The sequence below is a fragment of the Pimephales promelas genome, chromosome 7 (assembly GCF_988280905.1).
Source record: "Pimephales promelas chromosome 7, fPimPro1.hap1.1, whole genome shotgun sequence".
NCBI lineage: Eukaryota > Metazoa > Chordata > Actinopteri > Cypriniformes > Leuciscidae > Pimephales > Pimephales promelas.
In genome coordinates this window covers 25,012,479-25,038,957 of record NC_142775.1, presented here as the reverse complement: position 1 = coordinate 25,038,957, position 26,479 = coordinate 25,012,479, and the positions used below count along the sequence as shown (strand labels likewise).

The 26,479-nt window shown below is 38.4% G+C and overlaps 1 protein-coding gene across 1 annotated transcript in view; it reads left to right on the top strand.

Moving 5' to 3' along the window:
• Positions 1 to 12,352: 12,352 nt before the first annotated feature.
• cntnap5a (contactin associated protein family member 5a) overlaps positions 12,353 to 26,479 on the top strand; it is a 74,828-nt gene continuing 60,701 nt past the window's right edge. Inside the window, exon 1 of the mRNA XM_039656005.2 lies at positions 12,353 to 12,656. Coding sequence (XP_039511939.2) covers positions 12,575 to 12,656 — 82 coding nt within the window. The 5' untranslated portion in view covers positions 12,353 to 12,574. The remainder of the gene's footprint in view (positions 12,657 to 26,479) is intronic.

The following is a 26,479-nucleotide window of genomic DNA, read 5'->3' as shown; positions in this document are numbered from 1 at the left end:
ATGTATGCCCTTGGCGTTATGATGTCTTGAAACAATCAGCGCATTTCAGTAAAGATAAATAAACCTTGTCTAAAGCTAAAACAAGGCTCTTCCACATTAAAAAAAATGCCCCTGTGAGCCCCAGAATTAAGTTACTGTTTATATGTGCAGAGTCATGTGGAAATATATGATAACATTGCTAATTGTTTGAGGGCATTTGTTTGCTTTAGCATCACTAACAGACTCACAGTTACAGCAATTAAACATTACACATTTGTTTATGTCAGTAACAGCTTTCTCCCACTCAACAGTTATTTGAAAACTATTTTTGCACAACAAGCCAATTAGAACTTTCACTTTAAAATCATTTTTATTACCAGTTCTTATGTTAGCTAATAATGTAATGGAATTTAAATGAGGTTGCAAAAATTAAAAAATTCTCAGGCAAAGATCTGACCTAAAATAAAACCATTCCTCAGTTCAAAATCCACACACTAAACATGTCATACATTTCAAGGATGAAAATCAAACACTTCCAAAACTATAAATCGATTAAAGATTGAAACATAAAATAGACCTTGGACTTTATACTGATTCATAAAATACTCACATATTATATAATGAGTAAACCAGAGAGAGTTTGTTTTTATTTTTTAATCAAGGTTATAATCAGGTGGAGCGATTCTGTTGTGCAAGTTCAGGCTTTGGTGGTGCTATTTTGAATCCCAGCTCTGTCATTGTGGACAGAAGCAATGAATATTAATAATATTTCCTCTGACAATGATCTGAGGAGGTTTGAAGCCTCCTTTAGACAGGACCATGCCTCGTGAGACATCGGTCAGTGCGATCTACTACAGACTGTTCAATATAAATTTACTTAGTGAAGTAATAAAAGTAAGTTTGATGAGTGCAGAGCTGAACTAAACAAAACATGACTGATAAGCTATAGCCATAAACCCACTTCGCCATTCTTGGAGAGATGATCTGGTTTACAAATGCTAATGCGGGTAATTAAAGGCAGAATGCAGTCATTCCCTTTCACAATTCCACATCTGGATGCACTTAAAAATCCACTCAACAGACATAGAAAATATCAAGATGCATTGAAGTGGGTTCTCATTTTTTTTCTCGGGTTCCAGCCCATTCTCACCCCCAAGGTGTCACCTAACTGACGTCTTGGGAAGCATTTTGACCATGCTTCAATATCTGACGCTTTAGGCGCCCTTTAGCGTCAGTTAGATGACGCCCTAGGATCGCGTGTAACCCTACCCCTACCCCAGACGTAAACCTACCCGTGTCATATAGGCCTAACTGACGCTTTTCCTTTAGCGTCAGTTGGATGACGCCTTAGGATCACGTCATATACAGTAACTGACGCTAAAGGGCGCCTAAAGCGTCAAATATTGAAGCATGGCCAAAGGTGACGCCTTGGGGTGAGAATGGGTTCTCGAGTTTTTAACAGGCAAATCTGTTGTATTATTTATAATGTGAACTGTTATAGAATGAGCTTGGTGTTACCTCAACTTTTAGAAATAAAACATGCTTAAAACTAATTTTCATACATAACAGTAGAACAGTGAATACAGTACATGCACCACTGGAGAATTCAGTGTCAATATCACAAATCACTATTCATTATGTTTTGGAAATGATGGTGATGGAAATTTCTAGAATAAACCACAGATGCAATAAAGACATTTTATTTTTAAGATTAAAGAATATATTAATCTATAGAAATTCATTGAATACAAGCACTAGACATTTGTAAAATGTGTGATTTATTACAATTATTTACATTCTTCTGGAGATAAATAGAAATGATTAACTTTGTAATTAAAACATAGCTTTTGTTTTGTTTATTTATTATTGTTATTTTATGTATGCAGACAGTAATAATGCATAATATAATGTTTGGTACTGTATGCAATGAGTTGGCACTGTTTAGCTTTATTAAACTGTTTCTGGAACATCTGTCAGTACCCTTTAGTGACATGCAGTTATAGTTAACAAAGCTCAATAATAGAGCAGCATAACACTTATACCCAAAGCACAATCACTCTACAGTCAAATGGCTGTCAGCAACATGATTTATGTCTGCCATCATGTCGAGATAAGAGTTGTTTCACATTGCGCTTTCCACGCTGCCATTGTTCAGGTCTATAAAGTCTGAGTTTTCCCTCCAGCCTTCACTTGTGTGGTTTCATTCCCAAAATGGCTCCAGGTACTTTATCCATTAGAGTCGCCCACAACATACACCTGATTCAGCAAATGTCTCCTGACGAACAAAGCTTGCGGCATTTTATGCTTCACACCAAGATCAGCTAATAGTGTCCAGAGAGGTGCTGTCAGGATATCTAAATTGTCAACGCATTCTCACCCCAAGGCGTCACCTTTGACCATGCTTCAATATTTGACGTTTTAGGCGCCCTTTAGCGTCACTTACATGACGCGATCCTACGGCGTCATCTAACTGACGCTAAAGGAAAGCGTCTGTTAGAGGACGCGGTTAGGTTTAGGTGTGGGGTGGGGGTAGGGTACACGCGATCCTAGGGCGTCATCTAACTGACGCTAAAGGGCGCCTAAAGCGTCAGATATTGAAACATGTCCAAATGCTTCCCAAGGCGTCAGTTAGGTGACGCCTTGGGAGTGAGAATGGGCTGAAATTGTTGCTCTCTTGGGGTTAAAATGAACTTTCAACTGGTATTTCTAACCTGTCTTTGCAGCATCCTCTTGTTAGCTTACTGTTCAGAAAAATAACACGAGTGCTACAGCGAGAGTTAAAATCAACATTATTCTAAGGGTCAGACCGAAATGCCATAGTCACAGTTAAAACAAGGTATGCTAATGGGATACAGTGCTGGGGGATGAGAAATGTCCCACATGCCCTGTCAGTTATCCTGCCCTTTTCCCAAGTGGAAATGGGGATGAATGGGGATGAAGTTGCCATTCTCCCAAGGCCACAATCTGTCATGAGAGCTTGTCGGCGGCACGGTTGAGCAGGCCAGGGATGTGAGCAGCACGAAGTGACCTCAGATGCTTCTGACCGCATAGGAGGAGATGGTGGGCAAGTTTTGACATGCGACGGGAATGTAGACCACCTTGACGGTTGATGTACGCAACGGCCACAGTGTTGTCCGCACGGACCAGTACACTGGCACAACTTGAGGCAGATGATGTGCCAATGCAAGTGGGACCCCATCCAGGAACCAACTACTGCATGCCCATTGTACGTGGCCCCCCAGCAAGTTTTGGAGGCGTCTGTGGAGACCAGGGACTGAGGGTTTGGCGGCAGGCCGGGCTGATTTTTACACGGTGCCTACCTCTCTGCCACGCCCCCGTCAGGACTCGGTCATGAAGCCAGTGCTGAAGTGGTCTCATATGAAGCAAGCCGAGTGGCGTAACTGCGGCTGCCATATGCCCCAGGAGCCTCTGAAATTGTTTCAATGGAACCACTGTTCTGGTCTTGATGAAATTTAGGCAGTTCAGCACCGACTAGACACAATCCTCTGAAAGGCGTGCCGTGTGTTGGGCTGAGTCCAGCTCCAAACCGAGAAAAGAGATCCTCTGCGCGGGGGCAAGTTCTGAACGGGAGCTTGTGAAGCGTCCGGTTCAGGATTTGCAGGTCCAAGAATGGTCGTAACTCACTACCTTTCTTGGGTACAATGAAGTACGGGCTTTAGAAGCCGGTCTTCATCTTGGTTACAGACACTGGCTCTATTGCGTCCTTCGCCAGCAGGACATCGATTTCCAGACTCATGACAGATGGTGTTGGTACTGGTACTGTTGGGAGCTACTGCCCTACAAAGCAAAAAGGCAGTAACTACGCAGAGTGCAGAACTGAGAAAAATGACTTTTACTAGGGCTTTTTGCAGTTACTGTACAAACGACTACCATTTTTTTCTAAAACGACACGCATTTAAGATAAGATGTTTTGTCACATAACAAAGGATGCCTTGAATGTCATGAAAATTGTAATAATTAATGCTTTACCAAAACTGCAGTTACTGCCTTTTTGCTTTGTAGGGCAGAGCAGCTCTCTGCCACGTCGCTGAGCAACCCAACCTGGGAAATTGTGGAGTCCAGGAACCACAAACTCACAGGTTTGTGAGAGGAAACAAGGATCCCCCATCCAGGACGCAGCAGCTGTTGCACACAGGTGTGTCGCAACAGATCACTCCACTGGAGGGATGGCCTCATAACCCATCACCGTTCCCACAACAAGGGTGGCGAGGTAGGAATAACTACTTAGGTTGTTTTTGCAAAAAGGTGCCTTCCACGACTGAGTAAGCTCTCCTTGCACTTCGGGAAAGAAGGGCACTGGGGCGGCAGGCTGAGAACCAGCACGGCTGCCCCGAGATTCCAATCATACAACCGAGACCGAGTGGAGGGTTCCACTCCATGCCCGACAGCCTGCGCGGCCCGCTTCAGCATAGCTGATAACTCTGGATCTGTCTCGGGTAAAGTCGTGCTCCCAATGGGAGACAACGCAGCCGAGTCATCATCTCCAGAATTCAGCTCACCCTCCGATGCTGCAATCTGCATCCTGTCCTCTAGGGGAGCCCTGGGTGAAAATGCTGGTCCACCCAACAGCAAGCAACACAGGTGACTCCAGCGGTTGCAGTGGAAAGAAGGAGTGAGGAGTCCACATAGAATGGTTACTGGGCGGAACATCCAACACTATCCTCTGGTCACCCGTTCCACACGGCACCCAAGGGTGGGGCATGTTAACGGGGACTCTCTCTTCGTGGACGAAGGCGGGTCTCGCCCTCAACACTGTGACAGTCATATTCCCACAAGAAAACATGAGCTGTCCACAAAAGCTGCCTCAGCGTGCTGTAACCCCAAACATGTGATGCAACAATTGTGACCGTCAGAGAGAGACAGGGAACGACCACATCCAGAAATGCACGGGCGGAATGACATCTTGAAAAAGACGCAAACGCACCTGTGTTGCTATTTTAGGAAGTGAAAATCTCTCACCAGTGCCGGAGCACACAGAGGAACAACGCATTCTCACCCCAAGGCGGCACCTTTGACCATGCTTCAATATTTGACGTTTTAGGCGCCCTTTAGCGTCACTTACATGACGCGATCCTACGGCGTCATCTAACTGACGCTAAAGGAAAGCGTCAGTTAGAGGACGCGGTTAGGTTTAGGTGTGGGGTGGGGGTAGGGTACACGCGATCCTAGGGCGTCATCTAACTGACGCTAAAGGGCGCCTAAAGCGTCAGATATTGAAGCATGTCCAAATGCTTCCCAAGGCGTCAGTTAAGTGACGCCTTGGGGGTGAGAATGGGCTGAGAGGAATGGCCGCGGCAACACAGACACAGGAATGGAACACCGACATACATCAGTGAAGCACTCAATTTTTCACCCTCAACCAGCTGGATTTGGATGGATTTGTAGAATCACAACCTTTTTGGCTCTTTTGTTAACTGGTGCTAAATTCTGAATATTTTTTTGCAAATATTTTAAATTAATATATACAGTATATACATATATAAAACTATGCACAGTATTCCTCTCTCTCTATGTGATAGAGGTAATTAGATAAGAAATCATTCGCACAAGGCCAGTGAGATCCTGAGGGGGATGTTCAATCATATTTATCATATTGCATATCCTGATTAAGAGGCTCTTGTGAACTGTGGGTTATGGGAAGCAAGATAATTGTATAAGACATCCTCCGGTCACACAAAAAAACAATACATTCTGCTTCTGCTGCTGCTTCTGCTGTTTTGTATAATGGCAAATTTGTTTTTCAGTTAGGGATTAATAGTTTAATAATCTCAAAAGAAACGTGGATGCAGTGCATACTTTTGGAATTACGCAAGAGAGTTGCTGTCATTCATGACTTCCTGTAGTCACATCTGACTTTAGTTAATACACTGTGACACCAGCAGCACCTTGCTTGCTAATCTTTCTCAGAGGAGAATGAAGTGTGAAACACTAACGCTGTGCTGAATGATGTCGTGGTTGCCTTTAGCAATGGTCTCATCCTCCTCAGCATGGTAAAACTGATCCAATATATTTCTTTTCAGTTTTGCATATAAATAAAGCCATTTGTCATATTGCAGACACTGAGAGCCCTTCACGTTCAAAGGGGAGCCCTCTCTCTGAGGTGTTTAGATTTCCCATCTGGCTCTTCTGGGTGATGGCTGTGCACTGCAAGAACAGCTGGCGGCCCACCTGTCCCCACCCAACTCAACTTCTGTGAGAGATGAACATAGAGAAATTAACAATGCTTTGACTAAAATGTTGTCTTATTTCATAATGTTTTTTTTTAAACACTTGGAAGCCTTTCACAGATGTATGTGAGCAGGTGGCTGAAGAGATAGATGCAGCATTTAAGAATAGCAGTTTGTTTTGTTGAGTCATAATGCAAACAAAACAAGAATGTGTATTTAAACAAATGTTCCAGGTTTAAAAGTGTTCAAATTCTTCCAGATTGTTTGAAAAGAGCAAAATTTTAGATCAATTTTAATTAATTTGTAGGTTTTGGCGGGTCTTGTGAGCAATTATCTTATTGTCACATTGTTAGTTGTGCTGTTGACCGATTACTGGCCTCACTGTGGTTGAATCAAAGTCGTAGTTATATTTGGAACAATAGCAATCTTAGGTGAAATGTGATATTTTTTTATATTGCTCAGTTATGATATCATTTACTTTTCCTGCTGTGCAAACAATGTAGAGCTTTAATTTCATCTAGAAACTGTATGGTGCATTTGTCATTTAATGACAGCATTAGTCAGTGCATATTAGCCAGGGTCATTATATTTTCTACAGAGATAATTACATCAGAAAACAAGCAATAAGACAAAGTGATGATTGTGGACATCAGGTTAGGTTTCCATGGAGTTTTTCTTTTGTTGATGCAGACAAAGATTGGATATTTTCTTTAATTTGAGAACAGCAGGAGGGAGGAGACAACTCAAAGACATCTCTTTTGTTTTGTTATTTTTGCAATGAGATAAGTGCATGCAGATTTTTAAAAAACGATTTTTGATGAGAGAAAAGACAGAAAATGGGCTTGTTGACAAAGATATTAAAAGGGCCAATCTGAAGTTTTTCTTGCTTCCTTTTATTAATTACCATAGCATATGGCAGATGTTATTTGATTCAGTATATTCAGTGTATTCACCTTCAAACTAGTTCACCTTTAAATGTTACCACAGACATATTCCTGGTAATTCAAATATTCGAGTGAACTCTGAACCAGAAGTATCTCTGAAAACCCTGAGAATGCCACAATCTCCAGCCTGACCATTCATAATATTTAGTGTCAGCCTGTAACAAATGTGTCTCCGCTCTGAAATAGCAAATGCATTTCAGCATTGTTTGAGCATTACTTCTTTCTCACCCTGACATCGGCCGTCTCGTGTGATGCTATCTGTCAGTAACTGCTATTACAGAAATGATGGGTGTCACTGACGTTTCTGTAAATCAAACTGATGAGTCCTTGTCTGAAATTTGCCAGTGCGAGTTTGATTTCTCCCCTATTTTTTTTTTTATCTTGGGGTCAAAAGTGAAGAATGACTGGATTACGTTAGTCAACAAACTCATCCTCTCCTAATGGATTCAGTTTGTTTAGTATGATTTACACAGAGCCATATGGACTCCGATCCAGAGCACAAGAGCCTGAGGTGACTTGTGATTAAAGTTATTATAGGCACAGTTTTTTTTTTCTTCCATCATTACACAATGGAAATATAATTGCAGTAGATCTAACATGATTATAAATTCAATACTACTATTACTACTAATTGCCTTCATAAATGCTTAATTGTTATTTTAGTAGTGAACACTTTATTTATAGTGTAGCTATGCATAATTACATGCAATTTACCCTTAACCAGGCCCTAATCCCACCCTAACCCTGTAGTAAGTGCATGTTGTTAATTAATTGTAAATTAGTTGTCATCTACTATTTCTTTCTTTTCTTCCCAGCTTTACAGTTTTTCTCAGTCACTTTGGTACATTGAATCCTCCTCGACATTTGCAAAACAGTAAGTGCGTTTCTCAAAACAATCCGTACAAATAGCAAAACATGCCTTGGATTACTTTGCAAAAGCAGTCTCTTGCTCAAAATCCTTAGTTATCTCACAAAAGAAAATATCTGTGTCAATGAACATGTCAGTGCCATCAGAATGACAAGTCCTTGTGTCATTGTACGGAGAAGATGTCATGTTGTAACAGTGTACCCTGGAGGGATGTTCTGATGTAAACTATGGCTAAAGTTTTGTTGACAATTATTGTAAATTGTAGGTTACACCTTAGTGTAAGTGGGAGTTTGATTGCAAAAGTGACTGGACAAGATTCACATCACTGTTTGTACTGCAATTTGTTGACCATGTCATTGCGATACAGAAAGGATAAGACAGCACTGCATATCACAAAGAAAAAAAAAAAAGAAATGTGAACTTAGAATTTAGAAAAAAATCTAATTGAAATGTATATAAATGTGCTTGACATATTATGACAACTTGTTCAACCATTTTGCATGTAAAGACTTATGCTATCAACTAATGCCTAATGTTGTGGGGTGTGAGATTCAACAGAGACCCATTATACATTTTGATCAACATGACATAAGCAATTGATAATGTAGAAAACAGCAGATAATTGTACATAATCATTTGCACTGATGAACCAAATCATTTGCAACTTGTTCAAAAAAAATGTCAAACTGCTTTTGATGCACAAGTGACACAATGATGTGCAGATTGAACAGGTAGTTTTGAGAATTTAAATTCTGATCTGGGAAATGTACTAAAATGACTGAGAAAAACTGTAATACTGAAATCATTAAAAAAAATAGTTAACAATATAAGCACTGGTCTGAATAAGCTAAAATGTTTCATTCAGTATCCACACTGCGACTCATTTAAGCGGGAGAAAAATAATTGGGTTGTGTGCGACTTTTCAGATCATCATGCCCAGAATAAATGTGTCAAAATTTAGGTCCTCTATTGGAGGATATCTCTTGAATTGAAATTGTGTTTCTTAAAATCAACTAGTTTTATGTAAAGATACCATGTTTGATTAAAGACTTTGCCGTTTATATTTTCATGTTTCCTGTTAAATTTAAATTGAACAAAACAAATTCTAAAACCTGAAGCACTCTGTAACAAATGTTCACTCTTTAAAGGTAGATAGACACAGACAGCTGTCTCTTGAAGGAAATCTAGCCTTTGCAATGTCTGTAGTTCGGAGCCTCACACATATCTGACTCTGCTGACAGCGCCAGTGAAGGTGAAGACTCTTCTGAGAGGTGTGAGTAATGAAGCAGCTTGAATGATGGAGACCAGAGCAGACAAAATCCACAAGAGAATATTCCCATTTCACTCCAGATCTGCTTACATTAAGAACATTGTGGTCAGAGTTGAAAAAAACAACAAAAAACAATATACTATGAATCAAATGTTGGTTTTGACTGTGCATATCAGTGAATGGTCAGGATGATCTAAGCATAAAATGTATTTATTAGAGTTTGGTGCAGAGAAAATAACATACACATTTTAAATGCAATAATGCTGAGCCATAGTACAACAAATGAATCTGTCAAACCAGAATCTCAACCTCTGAATTCTGTATTTCCAGGATGAATGACCTTATGGAAATTACCTAAGAGCTGCATTGGCACAGCATCATTGGACAAGCCATATTCTTCATTGGTGTGAGATTGTATCCGTTTCTGAGTATCGATGTAAGAGATCTTGAAATATTTAATATCCAGCAACCTTTGTGAATTTAGAATAAATAATTGATTTTTCATGGTTATCAGTCTTTAGAAAGGCGATGTTCAACCAGAATCGGATTTGTATGGGTGGAAGAAAGTGTCAAAAGCGGCATTGTAATTTAATGGCGATTCGGTACAGACTCATAACTTGACATCCAACAAGAAAAAGCTCACGGTAAGACCTTAAGGGAGAGTCTATTGATCTGCTAGATAAATGAGAATTGAATGCATTTATGCAGATGTTGGAAATAGTCCGTCAGTAAAAGGCAGGCACATGAATCACCCCCCCATTTTACACATTAATAAATTGTCCAATGCAACTTCTACTACTAAAGTATTAAAGTGATTTTACACTGACTTTCAACTTCTTAATTACATTTTGTATAATGATTATATAATTGGACAGTCTATCAAACAATAACTTCATCAATATATTCTCTATAGACTCTTGTCACATTGAGAAAAAATCTAATTTCATCACAACCACTGGAGAAGATAGGAACTAGCATGCACAGTTGAAAAGTCCTCATATGGATATGGAGTGAGTAATTCTAGCATCTTTGTGGCAGTGAGATCATGAATCCTTTTGCACTAATTAGACCACAAGCATATTTATTGCACACAATTGATGATCTACAAAGCATTCAGTATTGATCCATGTAATATGAAGTAGTGCAAATATAGAAAAAAATGCTACAGCTCATGAATAAGATCGATTCATTGCAAACTGCAAGCGTGGTCATGCCTTTGGTTAAGCAAACCGTTTCATGAGCAATGTGATCTATATGCATTATCTGACATATCACCATGCATCGTTTTCAGTTAATAAATAATTGATAAAGAGATATTGAAGTGCTGGCTTTGACTTCACTTCTAACCCTAATATTTCAATCTTTCGTATTTTGACCTAAACAGACATCTGAACTGAGAGGGTAAAACTTTAAAAATTAATGTTATTGCCTCTTCATTCTGTCCCATGTGCAGCCTGTTTATACTATCTTATGCCATAACATGCTCATCACTCTTTCCGGTGGGAGTCCTGACTGCAACATTAAGCCCCTATTGCAAAAACACACTCATCATCCAACTGCCCTAACTAACCTAACCCATCCATCCATCTATCCATCAATCCATCCATCCATCCGTCCGTCCGTCCGTCCGTCCGTCCATCCATCCATCCATCCATCCATCCATCCATTTATCTATCTATCTATCTATCTATCTATCTATCTATCTATCTATCTATCTATCTATCTATCTATCTATCTATCTATCTATCTATCTATCTATCTATCTATCTATCTATCTGCTATTTTTTGAACAAGAATCTTTCAGATCACCAGTGATGATTTAGTTTCAGTCACTGGGTTAGATTAAGTTTTGTTTAACTCACCTGCTGTTGATCTGGCCAGTGATGCAGCCAGGATAATGTGAGCAGATGAGAAAAACCTCCAAATGAGGATGAAAAAGCAACCAAAAGTGAGTTAATGAAGCTGGTTTTATTGACTTTGGTTCTTGACTCTAAAAGCATCAGGTGCCAAACGGAAGCTTTTAATGTATCGTTTCATGGCATTTGAACATAATTAATTGATTTTCACGCCACTTCCTGTTCATTCTTTCCATTTGAATCATTTAGTCCTTACCAAAGGAGATGGAGGAGCAGTTGTCTGAGTCAGTAGGCAGGTGTTGTCATCCCATTTAAAGCCTATGGGTGTCACCAACTGTCTAGTAAAGTAAGATGGATAAGATCCAAATGTGTTTACAACCACCAGACCAAGAAAAATATAAATAAATAAATAAATAGATAAATAATGCACATGACTAAATGGATAGGCTCACAGGATGGCAAACACTTTCGCATAACTGTATTCACAATTTTGAGTGGTCAGTGGCACTGATGGCCAACTTCTTTACTGTTAATTGCTAACATAGACTCCCCTTTCATTAAATTCAGGTTTGACACTCATAATCTAATGATGAGTTGTTTGGCCACTACTAATACAGTTATTAACATTAATAAATTATATTTTCACAAAAATGTCTTGATTTTTGAAATTGTTGTTGCTATAATTACATGTACAACAGAGAAAGGGTGGGAAATATTCAGAACTGTTTAAAACTCCAAAGCCTTCCAGAGGTTTTTCTTGTGCTTTAAAGACCACCTGGAAAAATGTGCACTGTAGCAAAAGCAAAGGAACACTAACTAGGCTGTTTGTTTGGTTGTTGAAATCAATCGAAATTCAACCTGCTGGACAATCTAGCTTAAGCTGGTATCTTTGTGTTGAAACATCTTGCTTCTTGCTGGTCTTAGACATTAACTGGTGCTGGTCAACCAGCTAATGACCCACCAACTGTGGCTTGGTTATCTTAGACCAGAAACCAGCTAGCATCTTCCTAAACATCCTCAGCAGGGAATGCGGCTGCAGAGCTGTCCATGGTGCTGAAAGCGTACTAGCTCATAATTCACAGATGAAATCACTATGCCCTGATGAATATGCCACATACACTTTTCCACATCGTTCGCCTCTATTCCTCCAAAACAAATGTATACGTCATATGGGACTGACTTATGATGCATTTGGAGCTCAACCAGTGTTTGTTTTGGAAAATGAGGGACGCGTGGTAAAAGAGGGAGCGCAGTGTGTAAGTGTGTGCGCGTTAGAGGGATGACGATGACGGTGTTTGGGGAGCTGTGGGTGTCTTTAAGAGCTTCTTTCAGCTGCTCACTGGTGTCAGGATAGAGAGGCACGAGCCATTGAAATACACACGAGAACAGAGAGACGTGCAAATCGTATTGGAAATACGTTTATTTTCATACACATTTAGGATATACTGCCATCGGAAAACCTGGACAAGATGCAGTCGCCAAAGTCACAGGCTTTTGCTGTCAGTTTGACGCTGTTCTCCGTTCTCAGCTCGGCACTGTGCGCCAGTCACTGTAAGTACATGCAGTGCCGTTGAACACTGCAGCGCATTAAAAGTTGCTTTGGTTTGTGATTTTTTTAAATGCGTTTTAATTAGACCCGGTTTCATACTGATACTATACAATCGGACATCCTTAAATTAATTAAATTATTGAATGAATGCAGGGGATTTAAAGACTGCAAATGTGAACTTTTACTGGATCCGGTGAACCTGTAACAATGTTGAATGACTGCATTCGCGTTTCACGATGCGACTTCTCATAAGCATCTGTCAAAAGATAGTGGAGCAGGTGTGAGACATTGTGCATTTCAAATGTTATCAAATATCAAAAAACAGTCATTTGCAGCTAATATCATTTCTCTATTAAGTTGGAAATGTTGTAACATTTTGTTTCAACGTCTGCAACTCATTTTTTATTTGTGTATTAACTTTTATATGGTATTCCCATATGTGTCTGCTACCAAATAAAGTAGTTTTAAAAACTACTTATAATTAATATACAATACAGAGAGCACTTAAATACTGGACACGCAATACCGGATGTTTAACACTAATAAAGCACATTTTACATTTTGTGCATTAATTGATTGAGGCAAGTTCCCCATTACCAGTAAACATTGTATATGAAGCATTTTAATTCACAGCAGCTAGGGGGAAAAAATAAATTTTAAAAATGAGGGAAAAAAGCTCTAAACACAACAGTTATATTAATCAGAAATTAAGGAAAATATGCTATACCACTTTGTTATAATCTTTGTGCTTCCAGTTAAAGTACATTGAAAAGTGTTACAACCTCTCCCATCTGCTCAAACATGTATATCAGACTAAACAAGATAACCTTGCCATTTAACATCCATTATGTAATGACATGATTGCAAAATGAAATGATATGGCGTGAAATTATTCTTTCTTTCTTCAAAATTGTTTTGGAGAGAGTGTTGGTCTTATGATGTGATTTCACTCTGTAGCTCATTTCTAATCAGTTAAATTTATGGTCTTACCTGTTTTTTTGCTCTCCTCTTCAGTGTTGTAGCTGAGTTATGTGCACCAAACAGGATGATTTCCAGTGTCATCCCAACACACTTTATTATATTTTCATTACTGTGAATGATCACAAGTGTGTGAAGCTCGGTGTGTTTAAAGCATTCTCACTGTGCCTTCTCAGCTATAAATGCATTAATCGGGAGAGCACATTGTTCCCCTCATAGATCCACCCTTTCCTGTATTATTAAATCGAAAAATGCTATGCTACTGGAAGTATCTGTAGATATCACTAGGCAATGATATCTGTCATTTCTGCAGAGTCTGTTTGCATCGTTACATGATCTGAAACAAAAAACTTCCTTAGTCATTCATGATTTTGCACAGCATGAGATGTGCTCTCTGTTTGGATCAGATGAAGTGAATCCTCACTGAGAACATGCAAAAGGATATTCTCATATTTACCACAGGGTTACCAGAATAAAGCTGGAGATCCATCATGCCCTTGTCATCTGTGTCAGGTAACAGAGATAATGGTTGGTGCTGTCTCTCTCAGGAGCCCCTGCCTCTGTTCTCAAAGAGGGATAACAAGGGGATGTCCTTTCAGATCTGGTGTCCCTGGAAGAACAACTACATCCCTTTTACTGTGACCACTGGGACAGTGGAGGGTCTCAACATGACACAAGATAAAAGCCTTGTTTCACCTGGCTAGGACAAACTGAGGCAAGACTTAGAGGATCAGTGTTATCTGACATTGTCTGTGGACATGATTGTATTAAAAATATCCCGCATTTTTTACCTCGCAAAATTAATTCAAAGTAGATATAATGGAGAATAGTTAATCTGAATAGAAGTCATTGAGAATTATTGCAGAGTTGCACTCTATTAAAAAATAATGGTGCTTTTTTTGCATTATAATAACCATTCTTGGTTCCACAAAGAAAGGTCCATACTTTTTATCAGTAGAATTGCAAACATTTTCTAATCTATGGGATATGTTTCTGTTCCAAAGAACTTTTGTGAAGGCAGATGGCACCTTTAAGAGTGCTTGCTCTTGTTGTTAGAACTGTGAATAAATCATGCTGTGTTGTCAATCAACCCTCCCATAGCTGACAGAAGCTAAAAGTTGCCTAAATTCTCTCTTTGAAGTTTGACTCCAAGTTTGAAGAGCAAAATGTGTGCATTGACCCAAACAGGACACAGATTTTTTTTTTTTTTTTTTTTCAGCTTGAACGCATGTCAGAGTGCTGTTGTGGTGCATGCAGATTGATTTAACATTCTAAATACAACTCCCCTCTCAGTGGGGGAGAGCTGAGTCTTGTCGGGCATTAGCATGATAGAGTCATTTATTTCAACTTTCTTATGAGGTCAAACGCGGGAGGCTTTTTAAAGGGAGCTCTCCTGTGGAGCTGGATTCCCTGTGGGCTTTGTAGGGGAGGGAATCTTTAGAACCCATGTCCTAATAGTTTGGCACTAGGGTTAGCGTAAATAAGAAAATACATCTTCAGATTTTCTTTTACATTTTGATGCACAACTAACTTGCTTCTGTTTAAACTTATGTATAAAGATAATAAATTGCACTGACTCATCTTGGAAAGTGATGCAAGAGACAATGAAGAGAATATCATTATGATTATAGCACATAAATCACCTTGAACGGGTATGGAGGCAGCAAAGAGCATTGACAGTGTTGTCCATATTGTAAACTTGACTTCATTCTCCATGCTGATTTATGCTGTGTAGGCGTCAGAGCATGAAAATATTGATTCATCAAGGCTTTATTCAGCTTCAATCACTCCATCGCCTGCTTCACAGATGTAAAGGGAGATACACTACAGAATGAGACAGATTTTGCTGAATTTCTGATGCTGACAAACTAGTTCTGACATTCTTTTTTTTGGTACTGCAGGTTAGTGGATAGTCAGCAAATATATTTTGCTCGCAATCTTATAAAGATGCATTTTTAATTAACCTGTGCTTGTCCTGAAATGCTGACATTGAAACACATGTGCTCCGTCTGCAATTATTGTAGCTTAGTTTTCCTATACAGTACCTACACTATAGAGTGGATGATTGTATAGTATGCCTTACTGTGGTTCATGCAACTATAATACCTATACTATGCTATACCCAGTGGAGCTGTGACCTCTAGGAGTATTGTGGTCGACATATTTATCATTCAGTCAGTTAAATAAGAGTCATTGTAAAGGCTGTCCCAATCACTCATTTGTTATAATTGGATGAACAACATTTTCTGGATCATGAACCTTTTCAGTCATTGTGGCTTTTTGGTACAGGTATGAAATGCTCTTGCAGATATTACAGTTCATTACTAGCACACATATGGCTCTCCTTTTGTTCTCTGTATGATAATCCATCATACTATTCCTCCTAACTTTCTTCCCTCAGTGTAAATGCCCAAAAAAATATATAACAGATATTTTATAGGAGTTCGACTAGAGCCTGTTCTCTATGGCGCATGAGAGACAAAATAAATTATTTAAATAAGTTTTCTCTTGAAATGTTTACAGCAGTATTGGCATGTGTAAAATGTCTTTTAGGAAAGTAAAAAAAAAAAAAAAAAAAAAAAACGGGTCTAATGTTATTTTGTATTTTTATTCTTCTGTTTGGTCCTGTAGATTTAATAACACTGAGTTAACTGGCACAGAGCAAAATATTACTTAAAGCTTGAAATAGCTACTTTAATATGAAAGAAACTCTATTGGAGTAATGCTTTAAAAACTGTCTGAATTGTCCGTTTGAGATGAGCACAAACAAGGAACTAGAACATGACTGTGGCCTCACATTACTCGTCGTGTGCTTTCATCTGATATCTTTTGATGATAGAATCTGGAAAATAATCAGTCCTAAATGAATGAGGCTTTTGCACTCAGGCTTTACGTGAGCTATTGGCAGGATGGCACTGTTACTGGTCTAGTTTAATTTATTTGAAGACCATTTATGAGAAATGCACATTAAATGGTGGTTTGCAATGCTTTACATCTTGCGTTCTCTATTCTTTCATTACATTATTTGTCTCTAGTGAGCTCCCAGTGTTAATCTATCTCAAATCTTCATACAGTCAGCACTCCAGTAAATGTTCTTGAATTATATCAGCCATGATAATGGATGCAATCAAACTTTGCAGTCAGTATTCCTCTCTGAGCATTCAGATAAGATATGTCCAGTAGACATGAATATGTAACTTGTCAGAGTAACGTTAGATACTGTTTCATTTGCCTTTTGATTGCAGTGCCTCAGTGTGCAGTACTAAGATGTTCACAGGACTAACAGAACAGAAATGCAATATTACAACAATGGCTCCATCTTAATGTTAATCCTGAAGCTTTCCTCTGAACATGTTGTCTATTTTTCCACCCAATCTGTTCTCTAGAGATACCAGCTTTAAGTTGTGCTGTTTTTATCTTCAAACTTAAACGGGTTTCATTAGTCCGTTTGAATGCACATGTAATACAGCTCAAGGTAGACTTGTTTCAAGGTAGACTTTTTCTATCAGATCAGTTCATGCATTCTTTGGGATTGGGAATCAAATCCAAGACCTGTTTTCAATTTTTTTTTTCTCTTTATTTTAAAATCAACTGAATTTTCAGCATCATTACTCCAGTCTTCAGTGTCACATGATCCTTCAGAAATCATTCTTATGCTAATTTGATGTTTAACAAACATGTCTTATTATCAATGCTGAAACCAGTGATAATATAACATTGACAATACAATATTTTTTTGTAACATTATAAGTTTATTTACTGTAACTTTTCGAATCAATTGAATGCATCCTTGTGGAATGGAAGCATTTTTTTTTTCTTTGAAACAATGTTACTGACCTCAAATTAAACAGTTTGTATTATTTTTATATAACTATATTCACTTTTAAGTGATTAAGTGATTGTACTGAAGAGTGGTATGAATAAGTGTTTTGTAACTCATTGTGGGCGTTTGAATGGAGTCAGATACTGTTGTTTTAAACAATATGCTCATGCAATGTCAAAAGTACTTAGCATATGCCACTTCACTGCCCCCCCCCCCCCCCTCTCCCTCTCTCTCTCACCAAACGCTCAGTGGAATGATTTTCAAAAGACTTGTTTCACTCCATTTGTAAAGCTGAAGAACCTGATAAGAGTTTAAAAAAGAAAAAAAAAAATCACAAAGGGAAACACAACATCAAAGAACATTCTTTCCAGTGTTAAGAATAAGGCAGGCTAAATAACGTTTGACTGAATTAGATATAGGTCTTTTAACTACTTTTCCCACATGAGTTCAATCTGGTATTGTGTGCCAATGGGACATTCTTATAAGTTATCACAGATATTAAATCATGATCTCTGGTCTTGTGGTTCATGTCTTTTATTAATACTCCTCTGTATCTTTATTTTATTCCTTGTGCTATGATGCTCGATGTTGCCTTCTAGCTGTGATTTCAGTTTTCTTGCTCAGTGTTGGCTGATCTTGCCATCAAAAGGTCTGTGGTTCATGATAGAAGACTGGATTGCATTCTGCCATGTACCCTTGAGCTACTTGATCTTCCTGTGTTGCAAGCCTCCCTTAAATTCATTCATTTCTCTTCAGAGCTTATAGAAGCATGTCAGTATACTTATTTAATCTCACATTCCAAAACCATCAGCTCTGTTAAAAATCCATGGAAAATGGAAAAAATCCATCTTTTCAACATCCAGTTCATTATGCTCTGCATTATGGAAAAGTTATCATTTCTAATCATCCCTTCTCTTTTAGATTTCAAACACAACACACCTACTTGAGGCATTTTATTTTATTCTGGCACAGACAGAGATGTGAGGCAGAAATGTTTTTGCTGGGAGACAGAAAGCAATTTGTTGGCATTAAATCGGATCTCTTTGTAGAGCAATGTTTGTTTTGGTGAAATGCAGGCTGCCTAATTAGGGACCGAGTGATGCCAATCTCCCGTACAGCTCCATGCATGCAGAGGCCACAGAATAACAGCTGTTTAGAAGCTATTAGGAGGAAATGCTGACCAATAATGCTGAAAAATGATATCTGGCAGAGTAGCCAAAACAAAACTCATCTCACAGGAGTGGAAAGTGGGAAAATGACAATAGACATTCATCATAATCTATTCACGTTACAAAAATATCATACGTTTTAGCAATGTACTGCAGTATGTTCAGTGATAACAAAGAAATATGGGCAGGTGAGAGTCTAATTGCAGATATTTCATTCAGTAATGAATTGTTCTGAGATTATCACATTAAGGCCAGGCATATTCAGTCGTCCATGCCCTTTCAAATCAAGGGAATAAAGGTTTTGAATGCAACTTCCAAAAGATTAAAAATTCCACGATTACTGACAAAATTCATAATGGCCCAAAGTTATCACCTTTTGGAGAATTTTGCCGTTTTGGCACCATGACATTTAACCTATATGTATCTTGCAGGATGAGCTTTGCAAGGAGGTGGTTGGGAGAATCCATCCAAAATTTTTACAAAATATGAATTTGTCAACACAATCAATGAGTTTTAGCATTTAATGAGATATATCCATTTAATTTGTATACATCCATGTCCAGGTGCAGCGTGTTAAAGACTAGAGAAAGACCTTTGACAATATGCATTTTCAAGCACAGACATAAGGTGCAGTATTAGCCTTGCGGTATCCAGTGCTAAGCTACATGTTGTTACAGTATACACACTATGTGTTGGAGACTGAATTAACTATGGCTTTTTTTGTCTCAATAAACACCTAATTTACTGCTTATTAATAGTTTGTAAAGTTGTTGTTGTAGTGGTTAAGTTTATGTGGCTAGATTAAGGGATGTTGAATATGGTTGTGCAGAATAAGGCATTAATATGTGCTTTATAAGTACTAATAAACAGCCAATGTGCTAGTAAAATAGAAGCTAATGAGCAACTAGTTAATAGTGAGAAATGGTCCCCAAACTAAAGTGTTACCTAAAAATGTATTATATCAGGATTTGTATCCAACCCCCATGCACATTATAAAATCACACTACTAGACTCGGATGTGTTTTAGGTGTATTTTAGGAAGATGTGTCAAAACTGACACTGATGAAAAAAAAAACGCACCAAAGGTGTTAAAAAAGCTATTTTGCAATATATTGTATTGCACTTAGGGGTTCCTCTTATGTAAAATATACTGGGTCTTGTCTGGCTGCCTTTAATTATGAGAAATGGGACACTCAGGGTGCAACATGCTGTTTTACATCCTTAGCTTGAGTCTCATCAACAGCTTGGGTGATGCTAAAAATTAATTTGACTAGGTTTCCTGCTGGGTGACCTTCTCTCAATCAATGTACAGTTGTCTTGGCAATAAGGTCCCTATCGTTTTCTGGCAAATATGCACAGAATTAGCATGAACCATTTTAATTTTAAGTGAAGGCAGCATTATGGTCACTATCAAAGTTTTTCACATAATGAGCAATGCATTTGTTTTGCAGCTGTGTATTAAAGGGATGAGGAGATATAGAAATACAAATCTGAAGAGTATACATGGATAGTAGTTATCATTGACTTTGAAAGAAGGGTTTATGGTTCATCCTGCCTACAATTTCTACTTAAAATCATTGGAGAGAATAACGTATCAAGGCATTGAGTAATGCTTCTTTTAGGCTTCATGATGCATGTATGTCACAAAAAGTATTCCAGCCCAATCTGCATGGGGAGGTCAAGTTCTCATATGGTTTGTCTATGGAACAGTATTCTCTTGCTTACTGCTGGACCAACAAATCCCTGGGCCGGTGTTCATGCAGAGCTAGAACATAACTCATTTTTTCAAAGAGAGACCACACACACCATTAACGGCAGTCACACTGCTGCTGAAAAGAAAAAGGGAAGAAAAAACAGTTTGGACCATTTTTTTTTTTAAATGGGCGATGCTGTTCTGCTTCTGAGCTTGCACAAGCTGTTACGTTACTGGCACAGGCTGGTTACGCTGGCCATTGTTGCAGGTAGACCATTTCAACCTGTGTAGCCATGCCAAAACCAGCATGAATGTTGCCAAAACATGAGGCTATCCCAACTTCTATCCCAACCGAAAGACTGTTTTCATCCAATTAAAAACAGAACCTGACTGACCAATTGTCAGTGTTGGTTGCAGCAGAGATGAAACAGGATCTATGTGCAGCAGTCTTTGTTTCAGAATCTCAGAAACAAGGACCAGGGACAGAACAACCAACATAAACCAACGTAGAATTGACAACTGAACTGAACCAAACACAGGAGACAGGAATACAGACACACGACGGGGAAGCATGAACTGAACACAGTGAAAACTAATCTAGAAACAGACATGAACAGAACAGATCAAACTGTACATTTGAACAAACAAACACAAACTGTGACACCAATGAGATATAAGCTTAGCCACATTTCCTAAGCCACCGAGGCAGACAATTCACCTCACGGGTGACACTAAACTATTTTGCCGACACCAGCAATGCAGTCCCTTCCCTGGTCACTGCTAATAATAAATGTGCATGTAAAATGTGCATAAAGTTATTGCATGATGCATACAATACACACACACACACACTCACACAGACCTTTTGTTTAACCTGTGTTTCAATGCTGCGACTGTGGGGGGAAAAAAACACTGAGCTCAGATAGTCTGTCAGTATAGCTTTTCCTTTCTCTAATCAGCTCTCCTGCCAGCAATGTAAGTCTCAGTTGTACCCTAGAACTAAATAAGAATCAGTCTTTTTTTTTTTTTTTTTTACTGAATACTGTCTCACTTACTCTCAAATACTCTCACTTTTTTAAGCCTAACAAATTGGTATTTTAGCCTTACCATGCAGTGTTGACCTTTGGGCTACATTGAATGCTTACAAAGGTCAAAATATTGTTACAGTTTGACGAAGTGAAGGCACTTTATGACATGCTGGCGAAGACAAGTGTCCTCGTTAATCTGCTGACAATTATGAAATATAATTAATGCAGCCAGCATCTGTTTGGGCTGCAGTCTGTGACAGTGGGAGTCAATGGTGTTAAAGATGGATGGCTCGCTCTAAATGGATGTGGATAGAATCAGATTTAGTGGGCTTTCATTTTCCAGCAAGTGTAGGAGTGAGAAAGGATCTTATGCTTATCATTGAGACCAGGGTAATACAATTACATTGATACTGAATACATATTATCACAAAGGGACTGTCTTTGACTATTACTCTTTTGCTAACACAAACACACTGATTGCAGAATAAAAACAAATGCCACTTGAGTTTAATGAAAATGGCCATCCTGTGGTGATTAGAAGAGAAATGATGAGAAATGAGATCAGAGTTCAAGAGAGACCCTGAATTACCAGCTAACACGTACTGTAAATGAAGACCAGATCTAAGCACAAGTACTAGCTGAAAGGGACTTATTTGAAAAACAGAGTGTACAGTATTCACACATGAATTTACAGTGTTTACAATGAATTTAGTGAAATTGGTGTAATATGGAAAATTCTTGAAGTGAAACATATTCAGCTGAAAGATTTTTGCCCATTACATTCAGTCTGCATATAAACATCTTTATTGCTGTGTAAACACCTTTATTGTCAGATGTTTTATTTGTCTTTCTTTATGTGTGCATCTGTTTGCATTTTAAGTCAAAACCTTAACCAAAACCAAAAAAAAAGCTTTCATGCGGCATAGTGCTACCCTCTCTGTCTTTCAATTGAACCAGTTGTGAGGACTGATTATAGCCTATATTTAAAGTTTGACTGTGTAAATTGGGGTATTATTGTTTTATTTAGAAATGTGTCCCTTTTTAAAATAAAAAAACACAGCAAAAATACAGCTTTGATTAATTTGTAAATTACACTACTGTTCAAAAATAATACGTTGCTTCATATTAAAGCTTTTATTCAGCAAATACACTGAACAAAAGTGAGAGTGAAGACATTTACTGTAAAATTAAAAAAAAAAAAAAAAAACCTTCAAATAAACAGTACTTAGTAGATTACTTAAAAATTGTTGTCAGTTACTGATTCCAAATTGCATGGTCAAAATTATAGTTAGTAATTCAATCTAGATTACTTATTTTAGGTAATGCATTCTGACTACTTTATGATTCCTATGCAAAGGTACGTCCAAAGACGTCAATTCAACGTCTTATCACATGTTGAAAAGATGTCCGTGAAGGTGTCTACGTCTTTTTATGAATTCTTCTGAACCTCTGATATTAACATCCATGTGACCTTTGTATAATGTTAAAAACTTTGGTGACATATTTTGGCTCTTCGGGGGACATCTTTTCAATGAAAAAGACATTGCTCAGTGGTTTACTTTTTAGTTTACTTTTGACAACTCGTTTATCACATAGATTTGCATAGGATTTTCTTTCACCATAGTGATATATAAAAAAAGAGATAAAGAGCATAAATTCCACTCTTTGTTTTCCAACATAGGAAGTGCTTTAAATATTATTAGGCCACATCAGCGTTTCCTATAGCGTTCATGAGGGAACTGCAGGGGTTTGTGAGTTTAATGAGAATAAGTAATTAAATCATATTTTTTTTAAATGAAAACAATCAAAATAATAAATTTAATAAAAAAGATTATTTTTTTTGTTTTGTTTGTTTCTGATTCTGATTTCTAATGCTTAAAGTGTAGTGGTATAATATGATTTACATATCTCACAACTAATGAGACTGTCTGCTGTAGATAGAAATGATAGGAATAGAGATCATTGCCAGGAAGAATGAAAAGGTTAAATCATAAAGGGCTTGAATGGTGCCATTAGAGCGTGTGACAGTGTCATCAGCATAATCTCTGAGGATTTATGATGTATTAGAGCTGATATGTAATATACACGGTCAGCGAATAACACACTCAGATGTATGAAAACAGCTTGATCCTCTTCATTTGGCTGTTATTTCAGTATTACAAACATCTGTTCCACATACATAATAGAAGTGCAGTAAAGCCAGGTCACACAGAGGGGTTTTGCAGCAATGAAATGACATTTTACCTCATCTGCACTCAATCCTTTTTTTTCTCCATCGAGCTGAAAACATTATTCAGCTCCCTCTAGGCTGTCATGGACACTATTTGAAACAGAATGGATTCACTAAATGAACACAACTTTTGACCCACAGATGACTGGAATGCAGTGATTATTGTAATCGCTTGGCGGCCAGTTTTCACTGTTTCGCTTGCTCTGCAGCAGATTGGAGTGTCTTGCTGTGCACTGGCATGGAGACGTGGAACAATGGGGAGAGAGTTGGAGTCCAGGCAGATCTGCTCCCCTGCCTTTAGTGCCTTATCCCGGATCAGCGGCCTGTGAGTGCTGACACACTCAGATCGCTGTACTCATAATCTGCCACTCCACGCTGGAGGCACAGTAATCCTAAACGCTGCTCAACGAGCACACAGGGAGAGCCGGGTCCGCCAAAGCCTTTCTCGAAAAGGTTCTTGTCATCACACTTGCAAGTTTGTGGATAATAGACGTGTTGCCTTTTAACATGTACATTTTGATTCCTTTATTCAAAAGGCGCATTTTTGTTCAATAATTTATCATCTATCAACGGGGATCCAACATGACTGTTTCTGACTTTTATGGACTTTAGGCCTATGCTACTTGTCAGTCAGCTACGTTTACATGCACAACTTTCAATTGGACTGAATACATTCTGTTGATGAATCTGAACGTGGTGTTTACAAGAACGATAAACATGCTGTAATTCAAGCCCGATTTCATGAAAGTTCGTATCTATAGCACAAATGTAATTTCTCATGGCATTTATACGCCAAAAACGTTTTTTTTTTTTTTTTTTGCGTGTATGTGGTACGCGTTTTTCGCGTGCATATGATACGCACTTTTTGCCGTATAATACGCACAAACTCCCCACCCCCCTCCCCCTAAACCTACCCCAGGGTTTTTTAGTGCGTAGCAGAAGCACGCAAAAGCATTTTTGGCGTATAAATGCCACAAGAAATGACATTCGTGGTATAGATACGCATCTTCATGAGACTGTGTTGGTAATTCCGAATAGATTTTTTGATATGCGCACAGTGCACATAGTTTGCTCCTGTTTTCACATAATAACCATTCAACCACATTTGTTATTTTATTCAACAGGAAGAACAGCTCGTTCCACTCATCATATGTCACTATTTCAACATCATTGCACATGCACAGACCTTTCAATTTTGGTTTTTAATCCAATCAAGTGTTTACATGTTCTCTCAGTCGGATTAGAAAAGGAATAAACCACCCCTTTCAATCCGGTTGAAATTTCATTCGGATCGATTAAGGGTTTTTTTCAGTCCGATTGAGCTGTCGATCCGATTACTAATGGGTTATTTGGTTGCATGTAAATGTAGCCACCATAGATATCCATAATAAAGGCTAGGTGTCTTACGGCGGAGTCTCTGTCGTCATCACCAGCGGCCATCTTGTCACAGAAAAGCTTTCTGGCGGGTTGTACTACCTCAGTAGAGGTTCCAAGCTTTTGGTGAAATGACGCCATCACTGCTTGGAATACATGCAGAAAGAGAGATTGTACTGTAAGATCTTAAACAAGAGCTTCTCATTTCCTAACGATTAACGTTTCATGACAGCTTTCAGGAAAGAGATCTTGTTTGCTACTGTTGTTGGTCTCACTAAGAATCTGCAAAGGTCAAGAGCTTGATGCAGAGGAAAAACTCAGACACTGCGGTGACTTCACATATGTATGAAGGTCAAAAGTGGTTAGCGCTTAGCAGGAGGTTAATGGCTAAACATATGTCGTCTAAATTTAAAGGGAGGGGTTATCTGGAGCATGCAGCATTTGTCTGTGATGCTTTTTGTGATTGAAGTACTTGTTCATACTATATAGTATCTGACCCTGTGAATTTCAAATTATTTCATTATGTTTATAGCTATCAATTTATTTAAGTGCCCCTCCAAGCCTTTGACTCTCACATGTAACTCTGGACGACAAACATAAAGTACATCAGAATGTTTTTAAATGGAAATGTCTTTGTGGAATGCAACACCAGTAGGGAGCTGACCAAGAAATCCCATGTGTAATTATTGATATTTAATTACTCTTTCATATATCTTTCCTCCTGCCTCAAGGCCTTTGCTTGCTGGAGCTGTAATGAATGAAAACCACAGAGAAAGAAGTTGGGCATCTTTAGCAGAAGGTTTGAGATGGGTTCGTCAATACACTAATTAAATTCATTTTGATTTTCAGTCATTGATTAAAACCATACAATTGTCTTTACAGTTCAAAATGGCATTTGTGGTGTTTAAAGGTGCTATATGTAACTTTTCTTCTAAAATGAATCCTTTGTATTGCCTGTGCGTGAAGGGGTTGTAATCACACATTACAAAGATCCACTTGTCGGGTTTGCTATTATCTCTGAAGGCCAGTATTCCTATTTTTATGTGAAGTCTCCGGCTCGGATTTTCTGTGAAATCCATCGGATGTGACGTGTATGCACGCTCCCGAGCCTCTCTCCTTTTTATGCAGTCTATGCGACGGCACTGCAGCTAACGACATGGAGTCTGATAACACCAAAAACTCCTGCCTGCAGCACAACATAAACTCCACAAAAATATAAAAAACAAACACAAAAAAAGTTTTATCTTCTGAAGCTCGTCAGGCCAAAAGTCAATCGGATCAACATCGGCAGAGCGTTTGAATTATGGAGAGACCTCTGCTTTGTTTTAGATAATCGAATAGATAGTGAAATGCCTTATGCTAGATAACACCACATGTCGGCTAAATGCAGTCAATGTAACGTTATCATGGTACCAGCATGGAGCATTATTTCAACGTCAAGCTGATAAAAGTAGCCTAATATTGTAACGTTGCAGTGGGAGTTACATGAGTTTCCAGCATGTTCTGTTATGCTTTCTCTGGTGTGTTGAA